Source organism: Rhinopithecus bieti, unplaced genomic scaffold, assembly GCF_001698545.2.
Source record: "Rhinopithecus bieti isolate Rb0 unplaced genomic scaffold, ASM169854v2 scaffold_56174, whole genome shotgun sequence".
In the NCBI taxonomy this organism is placed as follows: domain Eukaryota; kingdom Metazoa; phylum Chordata; class Mammalia; order Primates; family Cercopithecidae; genus Rhinopithecus; species Rhinopithecus bieti.
This window is the reverse complement of record NW_016824749.1, coordinates 4958608-4973503: the sequence shown is the minus strand read 5'-3', so window position 1 is coordinate 4973503 and position 14896 is coordinate 4958608. Positions and strand designations below refer to the sequence as shown.

Below are 14896 nucleotides of genomic sequence, written 5' to 3'. Positions count from 1 at the left end.
AAATGAACAAAATAAAGCTTTATTTGAACTCCCTCCCCTACAGATCATTCAGATGCCCGGGACCATGTCCAGATTCCTCTCAGCAATATGGAAAGCTAAGCCATTTCACAAATGCACAGCCATAGCCACACTACAGCCCCCCATGCCCAGGGCACAGATCTTTGTTGCTAAGTCTGTAACAAAAGAGCACCACTCACTATTTGTGTGCGCTGCAGCCAACACCACCTCCTGGGCATCACAGGCTCACTCACGCAAGAGGCCAGCACCGCCAGTGACGAATGGGTGCTCAGTAGCCCAGACACCCCCCAACACCGGCACTGCCACAAGGCCCTGAGGGGTAGACTGAGGAGCAAAGAGGACACACTCTCCCTAACCTAAGGGACCTGGCTCACTGGGCCTCCTTCCCCTGCCAACCACCAGCTCCTGCGTGCCTAGCTGGGAGGTAAGCACCCACTGGTGGCATGATTTCCATTATCTTGCTAATGTTGACAGCACCTCAGTCACATTAAAACAGAGAGAGACCGGATTCAGATCTCCAAGTCTCATCAGTGGACCTCAGTGGTTCTCACTGCCCCAACCACAGAGCGAAGGTCAGGCAGCATTTACCAGGACTTGGCTCTGACCAAGTTAGTGCTCTAACAAGTCACCTGAGTTTCTAATAGCTTCCCTGAAGAGCCCACCTATTTGGAGAATGTTGCCTCTCCTATCAAGAGGCATCTGGGGGCACAAAAATCTTTCTGGATCACAGCTTGAAGAAACAGAACATGATTGGAGTAGCTTCAGAACTAAGGTGGCCACATTCACCCCATCACTTAGGAGTTAGCTCCACTATACACAACCAAGCACAGGAGAAACAGTCACCAGGAAAGGATGCTGGAGGCTTGGAAGTTCTCAAGGGAGCTGTTTAGACAGAGGTACAAACATCTCCAATTCAGACTTCCGAATACGCTAACAATCATTAAAAATGTGGCCTCTGATCCTCACGTTTCCCACTAGTAGAGGCAAAAAAGGATATTTTCATATGTTAAAAAGAACATGTTCAAGTAAATCCACACACTACATGTAAGTGTTGCATGCTGTTCTTCCACAATATAAAAGTATAAAAATACGATTTCTGCCCTTTGTATCTAGACACATCTGGAGAAAACACGGTTGCTACTAGCTAACTAGCTCTGTGTTATCTGAGCGGGTGCACTATCCCAGGGCCTCACCTTCCTGTGCTGGCTCAAGAGGGCAGAGAAATGGAGATGGCAATGCCTTTTCTTTTCTTTTTTTTGAGATGGAGTCTCGCTCTGTCGCCAGGCTGGAGTGCAGTGGCTGGATCTTACCTCACTGCAAGCTCCACCTCCCGGGTTTACGCCATTCTCCTGCCTCAGCCTACGGAGTAGCTGGGACTACAGGCGCCCGCCACCTTGCCCGGCTAGATTTTTTGTATTTTTTAGTAGAGACGGGGTTTCACTGGGTTAGCCAGGATGGTCTCGATCTCCTGATTTCGTGATCCGCCCGTCTCGGCCTCCCAAAGTGCTGGGATTACAGGCTTGAGCCACCGCGCCCGGCGGCAATGCCTTTTCATTCCAGGAGACCAAACTCAGGATGACAGAACCAGCCCTAGCATGTTGCATAGCCTCTCCATGGGTGATACTCCTGGGACCTCCAATGGATGGGAGAAAGGGCTCTCAGCCCAGCTTCACGTGAGGGCGGTGTGGGTCATGTGTGGGGTGGGGGCTGCTTCTGGGACTTAGGAAGATGTCAACCTCAGGGGTACCCTCTGGGAAGGACAAGCCAGGGCCTGGGTGCCCGCCCATCCTAAGAGCCCCTCAAAGCGCCAGCTCACTTAGCGGCAGCCTGCTTGTCCTTGCACTTCTGGTAGGCACTCAGGATCTCTGTGATGATGCTGGGGTCCTCCAGGGTGGTAGTGTCCCCCAGCTCCTGGTCCTCACTAGTGATGATCTTCCTCAGGAGCCGCCGCATGACCTTCCCAGACCTGGTTTTTGGAAGACGTTTCACCACCTGGCAAGGAACAGGCACGGTATTAGAGCATGGATGATGCCCAGCCTCCATGCCAGTATGGACTGCATTGAGATGAGAAGGGCTCTGCTCAGGGGGGATGCCCTCCCGGGGGTCCACAGTGGATGCCTAAGTCTCCACCCCCAGAGAATGGTGAGGCCCGAGGTCTTGGCTTTATCCTCCTACAATCTGGACCTAAGCTGAAACCCACCCCGATGCCCTCTGCCAGGCAGGGTCCACCCAGGCTGGGTTCACCCCATACTGCCGCCTGTCTGTCCTGCCACTGTGCCACGTGCAGGCACCCAGGTGGCAGCAGGTCCAAGCACCCACTGGGTGCCTCATCTCCATTCCCTGGCCTGGGACTTAGCGGGTTTTGTCTTACGTAAGAGGTGAGAACTACTTAAGAGAAGAATTTTGTCTTAGTGTTTGAAAAGCTAACATGGAGCATGCTCAAACAACTACAGCCCATTCACTGCAAATAGCAATACATTATGAGCTGTTGTTTGGGATCTTTGACAGTCACTCTGTCTTTTGAAATAGTTCAGTTCACCTAGGGCGAGTCCGAGTCTCCTGAAACTCTGGTCACTTGGCCAAATGTATCAACTCTCGTAATCCCAAGTGGAGCCTGGCCCTGCTGCCTCCGAGGGCCACCAAACCCAGAGTCACTGCGCACAATGTTCATAAAGGAGGGAATGAAAAACCGAGGGCTGAAGAGGCAGCCCAATCCTCCCCCGATTCTGACCCCCTGGGGTGGGGATCTGCGATCTCCCTCACTGCCACCAGGAAAAGTGCTCAGGAACCACACAGGGGCTGGAGAACCCTGGTACTGTCCTCATGTCTCTAATGAAAATCCCTAAGATTCTTCACCAGCAGCCCCATTTCTGTGACTAGCCTGCACATGCCAACATACGAGAGCGGAAGCCTGCCTAGGTGACCTCCTGGACAGGTGAGCTGGCTGGGCGTGGAAGCCTAGGTGAACTCCTGGACAGGTGAGCTGGCTGAGTGTGGAAACCTGCCTAGGTGGCCTCCTGGACAGGTGAGCTTACTAAGCGTGGAAGCCTGCCTCGGCAACCTCCTGGACAGATGAGCCCACTGAGCGTGGAAACCTGCCTAGGTGACCTGGACAAGTGAGCTGGCTGAGCTTTTGAAGCTGCTGAGCTCTTGGAGCGACATCTCCTGCCCTCTCCTCTCCCTCTGTGACAACACAGTGACCCACCAGCCTCACCACCAGCCAGGAAAACCAAACAGCTAGTGTCAGTTTTGATGGTAATTGGAAAAGAGTAATATGCTCCTAAAAGACCATTGTCACTTAACAACTGTGGGAAGCACAGCAGCACAGCCCCACCTTTGTGGGAGGCCCACTCACCAGGATCTTATCAGGCACAGCATATTTGGCAATCTTGGTGGCCACCATGGACTTGAGCTCCTGCACCACCACATCTGAGTCACCTGCACTATCTTTCACCACAATGAAGGCAAAGGCAGCTGAAAATAAAGTCAAGTTTGGGGATGTATTAAATACTAGACAATGAGCCAACTCCCGAAGCAGGGTGCTATGCACAGACTGCCAGAAATCCAAAGGGCTTTTGAATTCTATGTTAGTGACATTGTAGCAGCTGGTTTCTTTAGTTGCAAACCCTAAGACGCAACTTCAGTTTCACGAAAAGTGGCAGCAATTCTAACAGCTCCACAGATGTTCCAGGTGAGTGCACATGTGTGGCTAAGAGCTTGGCATCTCAACTCTAATGCTGACTAATTGTGTGTGACCTGGGACATGGGACCTCCCCTCTCTGTGTCCTCATCTGTGAAATAACCCATAATGTGGTTTGATAGAATGAGACTTCCATGAGAAGGTGCACAGATGCACAGCAAGTGGGCACCAACAGCCTTTGGGGGCGTGTGTGCAACATGGTACCATGGGCCAGGGTGGCTATTTCAGTTCAATTAAATCAGCAGCTCCCCGGCTGCATGAGCCACACTTCAAATGCCATTCAGCATCATGCACAGCCAGAGGCTGCCACCCTGGACAACACAGACATGGGGCAGCTGAGAGTTCTGCTGGGCAGCACTGGCCAGCCCACATTTTAGCATAAATACTAGGTTTCGTTTTTCAGTACCCTGGCATGTTCCAGGAAGGGTTCACACTGTGAAGAGGGATCTAATTTGATTGCTTTCCATATAAAGAGTCGCTTGTCCCAGCGCCATCCCTGACAGCCTGCCCGTCCCCACTGGCCTGTAAGGCCTGTCTCTCCCATGAAGTTTCTATATATGTGTGGCTCTCCTACTGCTCATCTGCCCCAGCACCATGCCACCTTCACCCATTCTTCCCCTGGCATGTAGCACCTAACTGGCTGTGTCGTTTCCTCAGTGATCATCTTTCTTGCTCTTTGTCTGTCTCTCTCCTCTACTCTCGACCCCTCCAGCATGCTAGCTCTATGGGGGCAGAGACCTTCTCACTCACTGCTGTGTCCGCAGCATCTAAAACCATGCCTGGAACACAGGAGGTGCTCAACACATGGTTGTTTAGTGCATGAATGGATGATTGGTTTTCTGAACAAGCTATGATCTGTAAAGACCTACAGCCTTTGCCTGAAAGGCCTTCCCATATCCATGTGGCAAACTCCTATTCATCCCTCAAGACGCAATTCAGCCACCTCCTGCTCTGTGAAGCCTTTACCCATGAATCTAGTTTATGGCACATGCTGTGCGGGAACAGCTGTCAGTCCCCCTGCTGCCACCCTACTAGGTTGTTAGGTCTTTAAGGGAAAGAACACTGTTTTTCTCATCTTGGTCGTTGATATGGGATCAGAAGTGGGCCTGGGCTGTTGAGTTCTGAGGATGGTGCTGGAGGGAGGAAACCCTCCACATGGGTGGAGGAGCCAGTTAAGAGCCAGGAGGAGGCAGGCAAGGCTCAGGACACTGGAGACAAGAGAGACAAGAGCTTGGCCAGCAGCACCAGAGGCTTGTTGGGTCTACCAGGGGCTGCCCTTTTTCAGAGCTGGTGGAAAACAGAGAGAGTGGGGACAAATACACGATACTCACAGGCGGCTTTACAGCCAACCAAGAGCTGTTCGTCAGCTCTTCATAATTATAGAATCGATACTCAAATTCATTAGAAATCAGGAAAATCATCATACTCGTGATACACAAATTCTCCTCACACATCTGGCAGACATTAAGAAGCCTGGCAACACCAGACTTGCAATAGCTCCACACACGCAGAACGTGCCCTGGGCAGCAGCGTCCACAGCAGACCATGCCCCACCACCACCCCAACAGACCTAAGGCTAGGCTGCCCTATGAAAGACAGTGATTGCGATGCCCAAACGTTTGTCTAAAGGTCACTTCCACTGTCCTTTCCTTGATCTTGCACTTACTTTATGGAGTTCAATCCAGGGGCTTCTGAGCCCCCAGACACAGTGGACCATGCATGGACCCCTCTCAGTGTCCCCAGGGAGTACTGGCTCAGCCACTGGACTCAGACATAGATGGGGCTTTCCAATCTCAGGACACACCAGTGCCCTGTGGATCCCCAGCCCAGAGACGTGAAATGCAGGAGTCCCCAGAGGAGGGGCGCAGGCTCCTGTCAGAGCGAGGTACCCTCAGGGGAGCACTAAGTTATCCTAGACACACCTGAGAAACTGTCCTCATCTCCGTCCTCTCTGACCCTCCTGATCACATGTGGACGTCACCGGGCAGGGGTCCCCACCAGCTCTCTCCCACATCCCAGCCTTACCAGCACAGTCTTTTCATGGCAACTGAAAATGCTGTTTGTAAAGCACTGAAACAAATTCTCAATCTTGCAATGGGTCAATTTAAAGAAAGCATTTAAGTAAATAATGGAACAACGGCACACAGAAGTACAGGGAGGCAGGCGACATCTGGGACACACTGTGACACAGGGTGGCCTCCCAGCGGGAGGCCAAGCCGGACCCCAGGCCACTGGGCAGGGTGGGAGAAGCCAGTCTGCCCAGCAGTGCCGTGGCATGGGATCAGTGTGTGTCCAGGTCACGCCAGGCCAGGCAGTGTGCCTGGATGGACCTGGCATTGCAACACCTGGGTGCTCCCGCCCCTTGCCAGACCCAGACACCAAGAAGCTGGCAGACTCGAAACAATGCGTGGCCTTGGTAAAGAAGACCATTCTAGTCCCTCGTTCTACATTCCCCCGGCATGGCGCTGTGCAGTGGGAACCACAGGTCAGGTTTGTCCAAAGAGTCCCAGGGCAGCACACAGCCTGCACACTCCAGAGCACACTCCAGCACACACGCGTGGTGGCGGCAGAGCTGGCTTGAGTGCGATGACCAAGCCTGTGAGCACACATGAGGCTGGACATTTTCTCATAAACTCCCTGTAACAGGGCTGGGCGATGTCTCCACCAGATAAACCATGGACAGAGGGGGAAACCCCCCAAGCTTAGCCAAGCCCAAGTGGGTCACGGCCACTGTAGATGTGTGTCCTGGAAGGACAGCAGAACCAGGGCATTTCAGAAACCTGACCGAACACGAGTGCTGTTCAGCCTCCTCCCCTGCAGTTTCCACTTCAGAGAGAAGAGCACCGAGAGCCTGGCCCACAGTGTCCCCTATCACCCCACTCTCCAGAGTCTGCTCCTCGTACAGAGGTGCCCATAATGGACGCGGGGTCAGGAATCAGGGAGGAGCTGTTCTCCAGGACACTCACCTTCTCCTTTGATGTCGTGGGGGTAGCCAATGACAGCACTTTCCGGCACTGCAGGGTGGTCGGCCTGTGTACAACAGAGAACAAAATGACAAAATGTGGCAGCCCCTGGTGCTAGAAGTGACTCGGACCAGGGACTCCCACCCTGACTTGCAGGCCCATAGGGGCATCATGGAGGTGCAGGAGTGAAGGGGGAGACCCAGCCTGTGCTCACGATGGCGTCCTCAATCTCTGCGGTCCCCAGCCGGTGGCCACTGATGTTGATGACATCATCCATCCGCCCTGTGATCTGGTAATAGCCGCCCTCAGTTCGGTAAGCCCCGTCTCCAGTGAAGTAATAGCCTGTACCACAGCAGAGAAATTCAGCACCAGGAACCCTGAGCCAGGACCCACGTCCCCACCTCACTAAGCATGAAGCTCTGCAGCCCAGCACACGGCTGCAGTCTTGCCCATTGGCCCTCCTTGCAACTCCGATGCTTCCCTATGTTCTCGAGCATGGGCAGGCAGCTCCAAGACATCGAGACTTCGGGGAGCAGAAGGTATACAAGCAGCACTTCCAAGATGCTTCTCCAAAACACTGAGTCTTGTTTACAAGCTTGAGACTGAAAATTACTGGTTCCAACAAGACAGAGGAGATAGCATTCATATAAATTTCCAACCCAATGACAAAAAGGGAAACTAGGAAAAAATAAAAGTAAACTGGAAGAAAACTCCCAGCCTTGGTGACAGTCTTCCAAGGTACTTCTCCACCCTCCCTCCCCAGTAGCTAACAGGATCCTACCACGGGCCTGGCTGCAGGGCAGGACTTCACACCCACACCTAAGTAGCCCCAAGAAAGTCCCCGAGCAGGGAATCATGCCCACTGTCAAGATAAGGAAAGCCAGGGAGGTACAGCAAAGGGAGAGGGGGTTGGAGTCAAAATGTGGCCTTGGGAGCGCCTGTTCCTGGCCACTGTGCTACGCTGCACTCAAATCCCATTAAAAATGTTTTCTGAGAATAAGATTCTAGCAGTCAGCTGAAAAGGAATGAGAGGGTCCCTGATAGCCTGCTCACCTGGGTAGGCCTTGAAGTAGGCATCCACAAATCGCTGGTGGTCGCCATAGATGGTCCTGGCCATGCCTGGCCAGGCCTGAGAGATGCACAGGGCCCCGGAGACGTTGCTGCCCTCCACGACACTGCCCTGTAGACCCCGGACATGCGCGTGAGAGAGGGCAGGCTCTGGGTGAGAAGTGTGCCAAAAAATGACAAGCCCTGCCCTCAAGGGAGCTGTCCATAGCTCTCCCCTCTGCCCCTGAGGAGGGCCCCAAGCCGCCTGTGTGGCTGCTAGCCAGTGCATGATACCAGTGCAGTGAACGCTGTGAGGTCAGCAGCCTCCTGCCAGGTACAGACCTGGGCACACAGGAGGGAGCTGGGCTGGGCAGGCAGCGACGAAGGAGGCAAGCACATGGCCCCACGCAGGGAAGGCCCATACACACCTTCTCATCCATGAGGACCGGGGTGATGCCAAAGAAGGGCCTCATCGCCATGCCAGGGAGGATTTCCGCCCCTTCTTCCGAGGGCCGTGGTGCAATGCAGATGCCACCCGTTTCTGCAGGTACAAGAAAGAAATGAAAGATCGGCCCCGGACCCAGGGATATGCGTATCCAGAGTGGGGGGTGGGTGGGACTGTCCCTGTTGTGGGCAAGGAAATGCCTCAGGGGCACAACGATCTTTGAGGCAAACCAGATGTGAGTCTGGTGCCCTCCACTGCGGATATGAGAAGGAGCCCCAAGATGGCCTCAGCTCCAGGAGCTCTGGCGTCCCACAGCCAGATACAGGCCCCCGCGCCATGTCAGGGCCTTGCTTGAAGTAGGAAAGGGCAGAGCCCACCCACTTGCACATGAAGACGGGGAAAAAGAATTGCTTCTGGGCCAGCGCCCGTTCGACACGAACCCAGCAACAAAAAAAGATGCCCTCAAATCCTGCCATCACATTATTTCTCTGGCACTCGCCTCTACCAGGGAAATGCCCCAGAGACTCAGCTAGAGAATCTCTGCCCCAGGTTTTCCCAAATGGATGGGACTGTCCCATGGGAACATCTCATTTTCTGGCTTAGGATGAGCCCTCAGATAGTTACATTCATTACATCTGTGGTGGTCTCTCTCCCCAAGCATCCTAATAAGTCAGATACCCAAGAGAAGGGGGGACAAATCCAAACAAAATGTCACAGGAAAAATTCCTTTTCGCACTAAAATTTAAATTTAGACTCACGCTTCCTTAGAAGAGAGGGCCTGTCTCATCAGATGTTCCCCTGTTCAGAAAGGGGCACTTGGCAGGGACACAGCCCTTGAGCTCCTGCTGCACACCAGGCCTTGGGCAGCAAGCTGGGCTGTGTCGCCTCAGTTCACCCTCACCCAGGCCTGTGGGGGGCACCCCCGCCTCACAAAGGAGGAAACCGAGGCTCATAGAAGTCATGACATGAGGTCCCACAGCTGGGAAATAGCAGCCAGGCGACCTCTGAGTTCCCTCACTCGAGGCCCCAGGGTTTCCGCAGTCTCGGGCATTGACGCGTCTTCTATCGCACCTGCTGTTGAGAGCTCGGACCCCAGTCCCAGCCTCACACCCGACCCTGCAGACCCAGCACTTAGACTGGAACCTGTTCCCCAGGCCTCCTCACCTGTCTGCCACCAGGTGTCCACCAGCGTGCACCTGCTGTCCCCCACCACCCTGTGAAGCCACTCCCAGGCCTCACAGTTGATGGGCTCTCCCACTAAAACCACACAGGAAAGAAAAAGATGTTAACAGTCTGCAAATAAACCTGAAACCAAAAGTAAGTTTTGCATTTTTTTTTCTTTTTTTGTTTTGTTTTGTTTTTGTTTTTTTGGTTTTTGTTTTGTTTTGTTTTGTTTTGTTTTTTGAGACTGAGTCTCGCTCTGTCGCCCAGGATGGAGTGGAGTGGTGTGATCTTGGCTCACTGCAACCTCCACCTCCCGGGTTCAAGCAATTCTCCTGCCTCAGCTTCCTGAGTAGCTGGGATTACAGGCATGTGCCACCACACCCAGCTAATTTTTTGTATTTTTAGCAGAGATGGGGTTTCACCATGTTGGCCAGGCTGTTCTCGAACTCCTGACCTCAGGTGATCTGCCAGCCTTGGCCTCCCCAAAGTGCTAGGGTTACAGGTGTGAGCCACCATGCCCAGCCAAATGAAGAGATTTTTAAGGAGAAAACAGCTCTGTAATTTTTTTTTTTTTTTTTTTTTGAAGAACATACAAGGAGACCTGAAAATGCAGTGAGATATATCATATTTATGGTCATCAAAGAAATGCACATGACTGTGACGTATTTTTATCATTAGATGGTTGAAAATCAAAAAGCCAGCAAGAAGGTGGGGAAAACAGGATTTCACAGACACCAATAGGAGGGTAATGTGGTTCAGCAATTTTGGGGAGCAATCTGGATGTTTCTCTTAACGTTTAAAACTCCATACATCCAATACAACTACTTTGAGCAACTGCTTGGGGCAGAATCTACTACGGCGGAACACCTCAAAACATGACCCCTGACGTACACCCCAAATAAATGACTGCAGATGCCACCAGAAGCGGCCATGTAAAGGGTGTCCTCAGCAGCTCTGCTCATGCCAGAAACCACACACATCCCTCAGGAGTAGGTGGCTAAATATAACATGGCACGCTCCTGCAGAGGAACGCCACACTGCAAAGAAGATGGCGAACCTCCACAACCCATGGCGGCATGGGTGAGTCTGAGGCACGATGCTGAGAAAGGGAGGGGTGTGCTGTGTGATCCCACCCAACTGAGGTTCAAGTGCAGCCACATCTGTCCGTGGTGATGCAAGCCACACTGTGGTCACGGCTCAGGTAACTCCCGTGACTGGCAGGAGCCATAAGGGGGCCTCTGGGGACTGGAATTTCTGTAGCACTTACATATGTAAATATCTCTCAAGTTGAACACTTAACATCTGTACCCTTTAGTATACATTATATCTCAATAGAAAGGAAAAAGATATACATACACCCTAGCATTCTCAGTGTCTACCTTATGACATTTCCACACCAGGCCAGCACTCAGCCAGAACTCTCCAGGCTAGACGTGCTGTCACTAAAACACTGAAATATTCTCGTGCTGGTGTTTGCCTCTCGCTCAGGACCACTCACAACCCACAGCCTGTCCCAGCAGCGGCCCCCACGTGAGTGCTGCATGATCAGTGCTGGCTACATGGGCGGCTCGGTGTCTTATGTGTCACACCTGCATTCAGAACATCCACAAGGGGCAGGGAGATGCCCTGCAGCACTAGTGGACACGCTGGGAGACTGCGACAGCCTGCACCCAGCCACGGGGATGTGACCACACGAGCCAGGGCAATCCCCACAGCAGGGCAGATCCATGTGGAAAAATGCAGATTCTACGATCTTAAAACAAACATTACAGCATAATAGCACAGTGTGGTGACTTTGGTGTTAAAGAAAACATCATTTAACAGAGCCGCAATCCACTACAGGAACTGAATTGCAGAGACGGGGCCAAAGGTGCAGGAGTAACACCTGGAGCAGAGGTCAAGGAAAATCTTAGCATTTTTTTTTTTCAGAGAGACAAGGATCTCGCTCTGTTGCCTGGACTGGAGTGCAGTGGCACAATCATGGCTCACTGCAATCTTGACCTCCAGGTCTCAAGGCTCCTCCCATCTCAGTCTCCCAAGTAGCCAGGACTACAGGCATGTACCCCACGCCCAGCTCCTAAGGACATCAGCTTTAAGTTCAATGTTCCAATTTCTTCTTTTCACAAGAGCTTATCCATGTATTACTTATGAAATTGAAAGTTTAAAAAAGCTTTGAGAAATACACTTCTAGGGGAAGGTCTTGAGTAAGTGGGATTCTGACGACCCAATGGATTAAATGTCGTGAGGGCTGATCCTAGCTGCCTGGAATGGGTCTGGGCTCTGGAATTGCACTGACAAGTGTGCCAGCACAGTGCTGGCCCTGGCCAAGGTGTGGAACACACTGACCCCAGCACTGCTCCANATCTTAGCATTTTTTTTTTTCAGAGAGACAAGGATCTCGCTCTGTTGCCTGGACTGGAGTGCAGTGGCACAATCATGGCTCACTGCAATCTTGACCTCCAGGTCTCAAGGCTCCTCCCATCTCAGTCTCCCAAGTAGCCAGGACTACAGGCATGTACCCCCACGCCCAGCTCCTAAGGACATCAGCTTTAAGTTCAATGTTCCAATTTCTTCTTTTCACAAGAGCTTATCCATGTATTACTTATGAAATTGAAAGTTTAAAAAAGCTTTGAGAAATACACTTCTAGGGGGAAGGTCTTGAGTAAGTGGGATTCTGACGACCCAATGGATTAAATGTCGTGAGGGCTGATCCTAGCTGCCTGGAATGGGTCTGGGCTCTGGAATTGCACTGACAAGTGTGCCAGCACAGTGCTGGCCCTGGCCAAGGTGTGGAACACACTGACCCCCAGCACTGCTCCAAGGTGCTGGGAGCCTCAGGTGCAAGACATCACAGGACACCACGCTGCCTGCCAACACTGTATACCAAGAACAGCACAACGAGGTGTGTGATTAGCACCTGGCCTCCCGCAGGGTTCTTCGGCTAGAACCGGTTATGCAACAGGAATAGGAATGTGCCTATTGACCAGCTAAATACACAAAACCCAGCTAAGCCTATGCTGGGGGCTGGCTCCCTTGGCTCAGAGGTGTTCCAGGTCTGTGAGGACAGAGGCTGCTGGGATACACATCCCACTCTAATGCAGCTGCCAGAGCACACCCCTTCCTGAAATGCACTTAGTGTGGTACCCCTTGTCATTGGACCCCGTGAATCTTCCTTCAGCAGACAAATTCCATGAGTGTATCTGGAAAACCAAATCTTGGTCTTCAGCCCTGTCCCCACCTAATGCCTAGGGCCCACTCAGGTGGCCCTGCTGACAACACCTAGAGGATCTGGGAGAGTGTCTATGGCCCTGACCACCCCACTGTTTGTTCCCAGTTCCCAAGCACTGTATGGCCCGGGCAGTCAGAATCACACGGGCCTCTCAAGCCCAGCTCCAGCATGCCAAGAGAGACCATCCAAACTCACCACCTGCTATGGTTTGAATGTTTGTCCCTTCCAAATCTCATGTTGAAATGTAATTGCCATTGTAACAGTATTAAGAGGTGGAACCTTTATGAGGTGATGATGCCAAGAGGCTTCCACCCTAATGAGTGGGATTGGTGCCATTATAAAAGGGTGAGTTCAACTTCCTCTTGCTCTCTCTCACCCTCTCTTTGCCCTTCCACCATCGGACAATGCAGCAAGAAGGCCCTCACCAGATGCCAGCACCTTGATGTGGACTTCCCAGCCTCCAGAAACGTGAACCAATAAATCTCTGTTCATTATAAATCATCCAGTTTCAGGGTATTCTATTACAGCAGCACAAAGCAAACCAAGACACACCATCTGGAAAGGAGCCCCATGCTCTTTCTGAGAGGTGGAGGGACAGTATGGCAAGGGAAGCAGAGTGAGCCAGGACCCTAGGACCTGCTGAGGGTACAGGGTGGGTGCCGAGAGCCCATCAATCAGGTAGGGGGCAGAGTGAGTTTTACTGACTGTAGAACCAGGTACTGGGTTCAGCACAGGGTGCCCTACTTGGTGAGTGACCTCGGGCAGGTTCGCTGACCTCTCTGTGCCTCCTCTTCCTCCTCTGTAATGTGAAGCAACATCTGCTCTTTGCTCAAAGGATGTGAAGATAAAGGCATTTAATACTTATTTGCTCTTATTAATAGTATTCAAACCCCTCCTGCTTTTTAATCTAGAAAGCTCTTTGAGAAAAGAAGGTTTTTACTGTTAAGGGGAAAATAAGGGAAAAGAGGAGGAGGAGTCATTGGATGCCTGCTATTCCTCAGGAGCGCTCCCCGTTAATCATCTCCATGCTAAACATTACACTAAGGCTCACATCTGACCCTCTGTGGCATCCTCACCACCCTGCAGGTAGGTCTCATCCCCATCTCACATTTGGGAATAAGTGGTGAGCTCTGCAGGGCACAGCCCCAGCTGCAGTGCCTCTCAACCTGTGGCCCAGATGCCCGCATGGCCTCGTGGTCACCCAGCAGTAGCAGAATCACATGTTCACCACACTCCCTTCCCAAGGATGCATGTGGCAGAATAGGACACTCTTCCGCGGTCACTGCCCTGCATGCTTCCCCAGTGAAAAGCCACCAAGCAGGTGGCTGACCACACGTGACCACACATGTAAAGGCAGACATGAAATGTGGCAGGGACAGGAGAGGGAACAGCAGTCACCGGCACCCAGTCCCTCCCAGCACCAGCCCGAAGGACAGACACCGCCGATACTGTCGAAACCATGCCACCGTCACCTTTCCAAAATGTTTCCACGTGACTTGGCAATATCCATCAACATTACCAATAGGCCTAAGCTTTGAACTGTCTGCCTGGAAACATCTACAGTAGCAGCAGGGCAAAAGCGCAGGATGGTATCCACTCCACGGACTTGGAGACAATCAAAAGGTCCAACAATGGGGCAGTGTTTAGCAAACTGTAGTTATACTACTATTATTATTATTACTATTTAGAAGACTGAGTCTCACTCTGTCACCAGGCTGGAGCGCAGTGGTGCAATCCTAGTTCACTGCAGCCTGAAACTCCTGGGCTCAAGCAATCCTCCCACCTCAGCCTTTGCCACCACACCCAGCTAAGTTACACAACTAAATCCCATGCAGCCACTAAATAAATGACTTGGCCCTTAACTTATTGAGTGGGTAAGTATTCCTAATGAAGATTAAGCTACAGAAATTGGGCACAGAAACAATGGCACAGAAAATGTCTGGAATGTTTTTCCCCAGACTGGTAACTGCTGCCAGCTCTGGGGAGAGGCTTATAGGTGGGAACAGGTGCCTTCTACCAGATCCAGTCTGGCGTTGCGTGAATTCACACATACAAAGCTGGGCAGCTTCATGACTGAAGTCCTGCTGAAGTCCGTATTGGCTCTGAGGGTCTAGGGCAAGCGCACCCTCTCCTGACGCAGGGCAGGCCACTCACCTGACCCCAGGGTCCGCAGGGAGGAGCGATCGTACTTCTTCACCCAAGCATCACCGTATTTCAGCAACAGCCGGACAGCCGTTGGAGCGCCATAGAACTGATTGATCTTCAACCTCTCTACTGTCTCCCAGTACCGACCTACAGAAAGGCCGAAATTCACTGTCAGCAGGAGAGCT

The 14896-nt window shown here is 52.1% G+C and overlaps 1 protein-coding gene across 2 annotated transcripts in view; it reads right to left on the bottom strand.

Annotated features, from left to right (window-relative positions):
* The window catches only part of ACSS1 (acyl-CoA synthetase short chain family member 1), a 56188-nt gene continuing 41292 nt past the window's right edge, over positions 1-14896 (bottom strand). The window contains exons 7-14 of one of the 2 annotated variants that reach the window (XM_017862550.1): positions 14721-14858; positions 9338-9430; positions 8157-8269; positions 7735-7861; positions 6896-7023; positions 6685-6748; positions 3374-3492; positions 1480-2010 (exon numbers count right to left, since the gene is read on the bottom strand). In XM_017862550.1, coding sequence (XP_017718039.1) covers positions 1831-2010; positions 3374-3492; positions 6685-6748; positions 6896-7023; positions 7735-7861; positions 8157-8269; positions 9338-9430; positions 14721-14858 — 962 coding nt within the window. In that variant the 3' untranslated portion in view covers positions 1480-1830. Of the gene's footprint in view, positions 694-1479; positions 2011-3373; positions 3493-6684; positions 6749-6895; positions 7024-7734; positions 7862-8156; positions 8270-9337; positions 9431-14720; positions 14859-14896 lie in introns of those variants that run through there. The other variant, XM_017862551.1, reaches the window with a different exon arrangement.